This window comes from Brassica rapa, chromosome A05 (genome assembly GCF_000309985.2).
Source record: "Brassica rapa cultivar Chiifu-401-42 chromosome A05, CAAS_Brap_v3.01, whole genome shotgun sequence".
NCBI lineage: Eukaryota > Viridiplantae > Streptophyta > Magnoliopsida > Brassicales > Brassicaceae > Brassica > Brassica rapa.
Window position 1 is genome coordinate 17,867,385 of NC_024799.2, and position 10,252 is coordinate 17,877,636.

At 33.4% G+C, this 10,252-nt stretch overlaps 1 protein-coding gene across 1 annotated transcript; it reads left to right on the forward strand.

Annotated features, from left to right (window-relative positions):
- The first annotated feature begins 364 nt into the window (after positions 1-364).
- LOC103868936 (upstream activation factor subunit UAF30) lies at positions 365-1,733 on the forward strand. Its single transcript, XM_009146985.3, has 2 exons — positions 365-685; positions 1,440-1,733. Exons 1-2 carry the CDS (start codon positions 461-463, stop codon positions 1,563-1,565), a joined length of 351 nt encoding a protein of 116 aa, XP_009145233.1. The 5' UTR covers positions 365-460; the 3' UTR covers positions 1,566-1,733.
- Positions 1,734-10,252: the final 8,519 nt, after the last annotated feature.

A 10,252-nucleotide genomic window follows, 5' to 3' on the forward strand; every position in this document is an offset into this window, starting at 1 on the left:
CGCTATGAAACGGAGACGAAGACTCTATGCGGCGGAGCATCCGCCATGTAACAACTGAGAGGGAGGAAAAGCAACAAACACGATGCCGTATCGTCAACTTTGGCCCAAAAAGATTTTAAAATTGAACATTTACCCTTATATTTTGCTTAGCCTCCGCCATGTGAGGGAAAAAATGATGCCGTTTCTCAACTTTAGGCTTTAGCCCATAATATATTCCTTTCCTTTCCTTTCCTTTCCTTTCCTTTCCATATAACATCCCCCGAACTAAACATTTTTGATTGAAGCCCAAAGAAGCCCAAATATGTTAGTTAAATGAAGGCCCATAACGATTTAGCTACCTTCCTTGTTAAATTAAAAGCGTCTCGCTTTCAAGCTTTAGTCGGTTCTAGGGTTTTAGTTGTTTCTCTTCTCGGCAACAAAAAAAAAAAAAAGTTCCAGAGCGCGTGAAGAAGAAGAAGACATGTCGGCAGTTTCTAGGGTTTTCGGAGGATGCAGGACACTGATGGCAAAGGCGACGACTAATGCGGCGGCTGCAGCAAGCGGTGGAGCTGCTAAAGAAGGAAAAGGGATTCTCAAGACAGTTCCGGTCTCACAGACGCTGGCTAACTTCGCCGGAGAAAGCGAGCTCTCTCGTGCCACCGCCGTGAAGAAAGTGTGGGAGCATATCAAGGGTAACAACCTCCAGGTACCGTTTTCAGGGGTTTCTTGGTCTTTTTTTTTTTACCTTTCACTTGTTTATGTGCTTAGAAAGATCTCTCTCTCTCTCTCAGACTCTAGAATGGTTAGAGAACACAACTTATTGCCGCGTTGACAAGTCAATTGATTATTTTTTGTTTGTGGAATGTGTTTATCACAGTCTTTTGAGTTCCTCTGTGTAATAGAACAATCTATTTGGGTTGAAATGTCTAATTCTAAGCAGATTATGTTGTGTAGTAACTGAAAACATCATGTTTTGTTTGTGTAACTTGGTTTGTTCTGTCTGAAAATTATACAGAATTAGTATCTTTTTCAGTTGGCATCTGTTATTAGCTCTCTGTTTCTTTGTTTAGAGATGATGGTATGTTAAGAAAGCATATGTCTTAAGTACAGAGATTTTTTTTTCCCAGAGACTGTAGAATAGTTAGAAAACAAATTGTTGCGTGTAAGCAAAGTCGTTTGAGCAGTTTTTTGAAATTTCTTGTGGAAATGATTTGATTCTTGTGTTGATCAGTATCTTGAGACTCTGTCTTTTGAGTTCTGTTCTGTTGTGTAATAGAACAATGTATTTAAGTGTCTGATTCTAAGCAGCTACAGTATGTAGTAACTGTTTTGTTTGTCAAATTTGGTTTGTTCTGCTTGAAATGTTTTCATACCTAGTATCTTTCTTAGGTGGCTTTGGACTTGGATGTTGTTGTTTAGAGATGATGGTATCTTAAGAATGCATTGTTTTATTATTGTAGAATCCGGAGAATAGGAAGCAGATCATATGCGATGATAAATTGAAGACTATCTTCGGTGACAAAGACACAGTTGGATTCACAGAGATCGCAAAGCTCTTGTCCCCGCATTTTCCTAAGTCTGTCTGATTTGGTGATCTCATTATCATATTAGTTTGCTGTCTTTTGGTTCGTTTTTGATGTATATGAAAAAGAAGCAAAACTCTGCTTGATCTGTCGGTTATTGGAATATTTATGTATTCTGACAAACAAACAAAAAATTATCATGATCTTGTTTGGTTTTGGATCTTTTTGATATTTGGTCGTCTTTCAGTCTTCATTTGGTCAATGATTCTCTGGTAGTTCTAGCAAATGTATATGTGGATGGATGTATATCGTGAAGGAACGTAACACTCACTAACACATATGTGAACGCGTCTCGTTATTAACGCAAGAGTATGAAATGCGTTGTTAAAACTAGCATATAGGCTTAGTAGCATACACCTACGCGGCCCTTTAGCTTCAAAACAGTAGCCAAGAGCCCTTTAGCGAATGTAATATGATATTCCAGGTGATAATCCGCGAACGGCGCGGAATGTAATTATTAGTTTTATTATTTTTAATAAAAAGACATTAAATTTGCTTAATCTGGATATTTGTTCGGTTTTAAGATTTTTTTTTTTGGTTTTTAATCTTCTAAAATATAATTATTATTTTAAATTAATATTCATTTTAGTCTATTCAGTTAAAATGTTTGATTTTTTTTGTTTTTCCGGTAAAAACCAAAAGTTAATATTATTATTTTTTCAGTAGTTTCATATTATAGTTTCTAAACAGATAATAGTTTAAAAAAAATTATTAAAATAAATCATTTCACTACAATTTGGTCGGTAGTGAAAGAAGCATTAAGAAAAAATATTTCAACTTTAAAAAAAAATTAGATATTTTAGTTGTGGTGAATACTTAGTTACAAAGTGCTCACATGAAGGTGCACATGTATGTGTATGTAAAAAGTATATAAAAATAGTTGACAAATATATAAAGATATTGTTCATTAATATTAAATGACATTTTTTTGTTCAAAATAATACATGAAAGATAAAATTAAAATTAATTTAAAATAAAAAGGCATTGACAGTAGTAATTTTTTTCATATAAAGAAAACAAAATTGTATCCATAAATAGAGGTGGACACAGATCAAATATCTGAGTATTTGGAAGCATTCGTGTCAATTCGATCATTAGTCACCTAGATATTCAGTGACTTGGATATCCGAAATGTTTTAGAATTTTATTGAATATCCGATTTGATCTGTAAATACATAAAATTTTTAAAATAATTGAAAATTTAATAATAACATTTTTATTACAAAAATAAAACATTATTTAACTTTTTAAATTCTAGTAACTAATATAATAAATTTAATTCATAAAAATATTGTAAAACTGATATAAAGTATAATATATAACGTATATATATATAGTTTTTTACATATATGTATTTGTGATTTGCTTCTTTTTGGATATTGTATTTTAGTATTTGATTTGTTTCGTAGAGTTACGGATATCCAGATTTTTTTGAATAACGAATCGAATCAAAATTTATGAATACTTTCCTCAACTTTATCCGTAAACAATAAACATAATATATATATAGTTTGACTTTTGATTTGTTATCTATTTATTAGAACCGAAAAATCCAGAGTTTTATTGGAACCATGTGGATGAGTTTTATATTAAATAATTGCAAAGTACATAGTGTGAACACATTTATGAATATAATGTAAACGCATTAACATACTTATTATCAACTTATTGTGAGGCTGCCATATATCTATTATAGTGTGAATGCATTTATTACAATGCTTCTCTTTTAATATATATTGGATGATATTGTTTACCAAATCGTCTATTATCGTTATATCAATCTTCTAAATCTCTTTCATTATAAGCTCTTACTATATCTCTCTTCCTCAATATCTTTAGTCACATCTCTTGAATTATATTATCAAGTTTATGAATTCTGATTTGCTTTTGAAATTATAGGTGATCACTGAAAAGTAAGTATAGTCTTTACTTTTTAGAGTCACAAATGCATTGCCAAATTTAATTTTTAATTTTAAAAAATATTAAGATTGAATTACCACTAAATATTTGGGTGAACAAGTTACCTAATATGGATTAATATGAAGATATTTTGCTTGAAACAATCGTATAATTGAAATTATTATAATAATAATTGTTTATCCAAAATTATACCCAAGTACTTTCTGCAAACTATACTAATGTTTCAATCTGAATAAAATTGTAAGAATTAGTATATATTTGAGAAACCGAATACATTCCAAAAAATTTATATCTCAATACCACATCGGCTTTAAAATTAACAATTGAAGACCAGTAAATGTCATGATTGATTTCAAAAAGGTAAATCAATATTTATCGACATTCTTATTTTTTATTTAATTATAATGTTAAATTAATAATAATTGTTGATGTTTTATATTAAATTTCTAGAAAATTCAAGACAATATTCTCAAGAACCAGAAGTAAATAAATATATAAAATAAATGATATTGTTTTGGCCAACATAAAATATTAATTGTCTAAAAGGACAACAGTAGTAATTCTAATATTGCTTTTTAATGGGAAAAACATTAACTGTAATTAAAAATGATAATTGAAATTTGTTGAAGAAGTGGTTGGCACTACATATTATATAATCAAAACATTAAGTTCTAATAATACTAGAGAATTTTTCCGCGGGATTGTGTCATATAAATTTATTTTATTTATAATATTATTTGTCGGTTTTTTTCTTTTACATTAACTTCTTGTTTTTCCAATATTAGTTTTTCTTAATTTAAATTTATATGTTTATAATTTTTCATTTTTCTTGTTGTAGATGAGAATTATATTTTTTATTGATGGTTTTTTGTATGTGATAAACTTCTTAAAATTTTAAAATAATGTTATATATAGTACGATTAACACATTAAAGAAGAGAAACATATTCAGGCACATTTTACACAGGTTTTATATGCATAATTTTAAACATTATATATGTATATATTATAAGTTTGAAACATGTAAATGCTTTCTAAAGCTAAATACTTGTTTTGAGTTTACATAACTTATCAAAAGTTGTATCTCTTTTTAAATTCAAATCACAGAAAAAATATCAAAAAGTTAGTATAGATGAGTTTTTTTGGCTTTTAAATCAACACTGAAAAATTACATGAATCAGATGACAACAATTTTATAAACAACTGGATAAAATTTGACCGAGCTAAAGATTTTCACACAATATGTTATTTCTTCTTCAAATTGCGAAGAGCCTATAGGCACAAGAAAAAAAAATCATAATTTTTGTTTTCACTTATATAACATTTTTTCTCCTTTGCACACGGAGTTTATTACACTGCTATAAGCAATGGAGAACTCTATTCATATAAGATTCACATCTCTGCATTTTGACAAAGAAGAATTTTAGCCATCTTTAGTTTCGGAATGGACCAACTTCAGTCATATACACTATATTTTCTCTATGATTCAAATCTTACAATTTTAATATATGTACAGATTTCCATGTGAAAAAGCACGCACGCCATCTATCATTCAACCTATTACTTTTTCCAAAGTAAACACTATAATCTTCGTTTGGTTAGCTCCACAAATTAATCTCTTTGGATCAGTTTACTAAAAAATATGGATACTAATGTCAGAAAAGAATATAAACACTATCAACAACAAATATTGGCACAAGACTATTTGGTTCAAGGAACATATTCCACGTAATGTGTTTATATCATGGCTGGCTTTGCAGAGAATACTGCCAACCAAGGATCGCTTGAGGCATTGGGGGTTAAATGTCTCAGGAACGTGCGTCATTTGTAATCTGGAAATAGAGACTCACCATCATCTCTTCTTTGAGTGCTCTTTCTCTCGCTTGATATGGAAGCTTTTTGCTGCTGAAGTTTGGATTTTTCCTCCGCCTGATCTACACTCTGTTGCAGCCTGGATCAATCAACCTCGCGTCAACGCAGATGCGCATGCTACTCCAGTCATCAAGATCTACTTTCAGTCAGCCATCTACCTGCTGTGGAAAGAGCGTAATGCTCGTGTGTTCACAGCTGTCTCCTCACCTTCATCAGTCTTCCTTGCCTCTTTCGACTGTATGATGCGTGACCGTCTCCTCTCTTCCTCGGCAAGTTCTTCTTTCTCCTCTTCTCTACTTCTTTTTATCTTTCTTGTATAAAACCTTTTTAAGGCTTTTTTTTTTACCTTGAGTTGTTGTTGGTTGTTTTTGTTTCCTTACTGTGATAAGTTGTTTAAAAACAACAGTGTAACCTTTCAGAAAATGATAATCTTAACATCTTACAAAAAAAACAACAAATATTGACTTATTTATGTGAATATATATTTTATTTTAAATCATTATAGTGGACGAAGAAAGCACCATAATTTGTACAACAAATTTTTTTAGATTCACCTCATCATACTCACAATTTTACCATTTTAATTACATAATTTTACATGAGATTCTTCACCCTCCACGGTTATTTTCTCTTTATTTATAACTGCAATATAAAGTTATAAACTATATATATTATAAATTAATAATTTATTTTCCCTTGAAGTCTAATGATTAAAAATAGAACATAATTCAATATAGATATATGATTCTATTAATAAATTAGCAGTTACAAATTTGAAATTTCTAGAAATATCAAAAGTCGTATGTTAGTTAATTATCTTTTAAATGATGTCTATTTCTAATTTTTTTGGATGAGAATATTTTGGCTGAGATGGATAGTCCCAAAAGCCTTGAATTTAGTCTCTTTTATATAGTAGGATATATATAATTTAATTATTAATATAATTTCTTTATTTATTAGGTATCGAGTACAGTTGATTGTTGATAATGGTTCATATACAGTGTCCTTTTATTATTTAAAAAAATATATTTCAAAGAGTCTAAATAAATCACCAACCGAATTAGTTGAGCATATTTTAAGTTATTCTAAAGAAAATATTTCAGACAATTTTGAGTGAAAATCTTGTTGGTCAAGAATTTATTTTTACAGTAAGAATAAATTCATACAACTTTAGGTCTAGTTCAGCTGATATAACAATAACTGAAACAAATAAAAGATTTGTTACTAATAAAGTATTTAACATGAAGCGTTTGTTGGATACGAGTCTTGATCTTTTGTAGAGAATCACCTTTGTGCAATAAAAAGAGAAATAGATCGCCAAAATCTTTCAGAACCTACACAAGAATACAAATTGTTACTTATCTATACATGTTCATAATTATATTTAGATATTTACCACTTCACCACTAATGTTTTTAAACATATAGATACTTACCGCGTCACCACCATTATTGGTAGATGATTCAAAGTGACAATGATGAAACTATGATATCATTTGAATTGATATTCCACTCTTTTTCATGGTACTATGATTTTCAAAGAAACTTGTCAACAATTTTAATTTATGGATAAAGCAAGAAAATATTCAATATAATTAACAAAACATTACCTCCTCATCTCATAAATTAGTCGTAGTCACATCATACATGGCTTTTGAGTTTGGGATAATCTGCAAATATTGAGATAGTTAACAACTTCACAAGTGTAACAAGAAAATTTTAAACTTAATTTTTTGATTATATAATGTTGGATAAGCTTCAGGTTTACTTGTTCGACAAGCTATTGAAGATAAGGATGAATAGTTTAATGTGTTTAGGATAAAGATAAGAATTCCTAGATATACTTGTAATAGGAGAAGTCAAGAAAGTCCTATATATATAGAGGTCTAATGTAAGATGATCTCTACAACAATTGAAAGAAAGTTAAGAAAGAAATAAAACAGAAGAACTTGTTTTATAATTCCTGTGTCTTTGATCACTTTATTTGGTATCAGAGCCTGAGGTTCAAATCAATCGAAGAACTTAGATACAGAGAATTATGGAGGATTCAAAAGCTTTGGTGAAAGTAAAAGATGGTGTGCCTACCACCGTGGTTTGTCCGATGTTAACAACATCAAACTATACGGTATGGGCGATGAAGATGAGGGTTTTAATGCGCGTTCATAAGGCATGGGAAGCGATCGAACCTGGAGTTGAGGATGAAGAAAAGAACGACATAGCTACGTCGCTCTTGTTTCAATCAATATCTGAAGGATTAGTCTTGCAAGTTGGTGACCTAGGTTACCCTAAACTTATTTGGGAAGCTATACGATCAAGGAACTTAGGTGCAGAACGAGTTAAATCAGCTCGACTATTAACTCTAATGAATGAGTTTGATCGATTGAAGATGGATGACACAGACTCTATTGACACATTCTCAGGGAAGATATCTGAACTCGCCTCTAAAGCAAGTTCGTTAGGTCAGAGCATTGAGGGACCAAAGATTGTGAAGAAGTTTCTTAATAGCTTGCCACCTAAGTTTATTCATATGACGGCCTCGTTGGAACAGCTATTGGATTTGGAAACTACAAGCTTTGAAGACATAATTGGAAGACTTAAAGCTTATGAAGAGCGAATCAAAGGCTTTGAATCGTATGAACAACAAGGAGCTCTTCTGTATTCGAATTCAGAGAAGTCATATGACAATGGAGGAAGAGGCAGAGGACAGAACAGAGGACGTGGTCGCGGTACCAGAGGAAGAGGACGTGGTAGAGTTAACGATGGCGAGAGGAGTAAAGAGAAAAGAGACTACTCTCAGATCATATGCTACAATTGTAAGAAGAAGGGTCACTTTGCTTCGGTCTGTACCGAGAAGAAAGATAACGAGGAGCTAAACAAAACCGAAACAGAGGTAGCAGAAGCAGTCTTATATATGCACGAAGTAGTATTCCTCAACGAAGAGAAAGTTATACCCAAGAAGCTGGAATTTCACGAGAAAGAAGAAGGTGTGTGGTATCTTGACAATAGCGCCTCAAATCACATGACAGGAGAGAGGACCTACTTCTCCGAACTAAACGAAAACGTCAAAGGAAAGGTAAAGTTTGGGGATGGATCATTCGTCGAGATAAATGGTAAAGGGTCTATCTTGTTTGAAGCTAAGACAGGGGAGCAGAAGCTGTTACAAGACATCTACTATATCCCGGAGCTAAAGAGTAACATCTTGAGTCTGGGACAAGCAACTGAGCAAGGTTGTGATGTTCGAATGAAAAACAACTTCTTGACGTTAAGAGACCCTGAAGGGAGGTTACTAGTAAAGGTATTAAGAACTGCAAATAGACTGTACAAGTTGAAATTGAAAGTAGGAAAAGCGACTTGTTTGCACGCAAGACTCGAGGAAGATTCATGGAGATGGCACGCCAGACTTGGTCATGTAAGCTTCAAGACTGTAAAAGCCATGGTAACTCACAATATGGTGATTGGATTGCCAGAGATAAGAGAAGAAAAACAACTCTGCGATTCATGCTTGGTGGGCAAGCAAGCGAGACAGTCTTTTCCCAAAGCAACGGCGTTTAGATCATCTCAACCACTTGAGCTATTGCACGCAGATCTTTGCGGTCCTATCTCACCAGCGACACTGTCTCTAAACCGCTACATCTTTGTCATAATTGACGACAGCACAAGATTCATGTGGTCGATCTTATTGAAAGAAAAGAGTGATGCGTTCGACAGGTTTAAAGCATTTAAGAAACTTGTCGAGAAAGATTTAAAGAAGGAGATCATGACGCTACGCACAGACAGAGGAGGTGAGTTTACCTCTCATGAGTTCAATACGTTCTGCAATGACAACGGCATAAGGAGGCATCTAACTGCACCTTACACCCCGCAACAGAATGGCGTGGTGGAGCGTAGAAACCGGACCCTCATGGAGATGACTCGCAGCATACTCAAGGCAATGGGTGTGCCTAATTACTTATGGGGAGAGGCAGTGCGTCACGCAACGTACCTGATTAACAGAGTGCCTACAAGAGCACTGTCTAATCAAACTCCCTATGAGTGCTTAAAGGGAAGAAAGCCGAGTGTATCACACATTCGGGTATTTGGCTGCACAGCGTATGCTAAAAAGGATGGAGGACAGTTAAAGAAACTCGACGATAGATCAGAAGCTGCAGTTCATCTTGGCATTGAGCCAGGATCGAAAGCATACAGACTCTACAATCCCACTTCAAAGAAAATTATAGTAAGTAGGGATGTAGTTTTTGATGAGAAGGCTCGTTGGAATTGGAAGGGAGATGCTAAGCAAGTCCAAAGCGAGCCTGGTATGTTCCATATGGCATGGGGAGCTATAGAAGACAATGGAAGTGGTCCGTTTGTAGTTGGAGTTACAACAGAAGCAACTGCTACGAATGATGCAGAAGAAGTAGTCGACTCTGAAGCAGAAACAGAGATGATACACTCACCTGAGACTGCAGAGGATCAAAGCCCCGTTCAAGAGTTAAGGCGTTCAACAAGACAAGTAAGCAAACCTGAGTATCTTAAAGATTATGTTCTGTTAGCTGACGTCGAGTGCGAAGTACTACTATTGGCACTGAATGACGAGCCAATGACGATACAAGAAGCACTTAAGGACAAGAGATGGAGAGTTGCATGTAAAGATGAGATTAACTCTATTGATAAGAATGAGACGTGGGTGCTTGTAGAGAAACCACAAGGAGTGAAGCTGATAGGACTCAAGTGGGTCTTCAAGATCAAGCGTAATGCAGACGGTAGCATTAATAAGTTTAAATCAAGGTTGGTCGCAAAAGGATACGTGCAAGAACAAGGTATAGACTTCGATGAAATCTTTGCTCCCGTGGCTCGTCTTGAAACAATAAGACTCCTGATAGCTCTTGCCGCAGCAGAAAAGTGGGAAATACATCACATG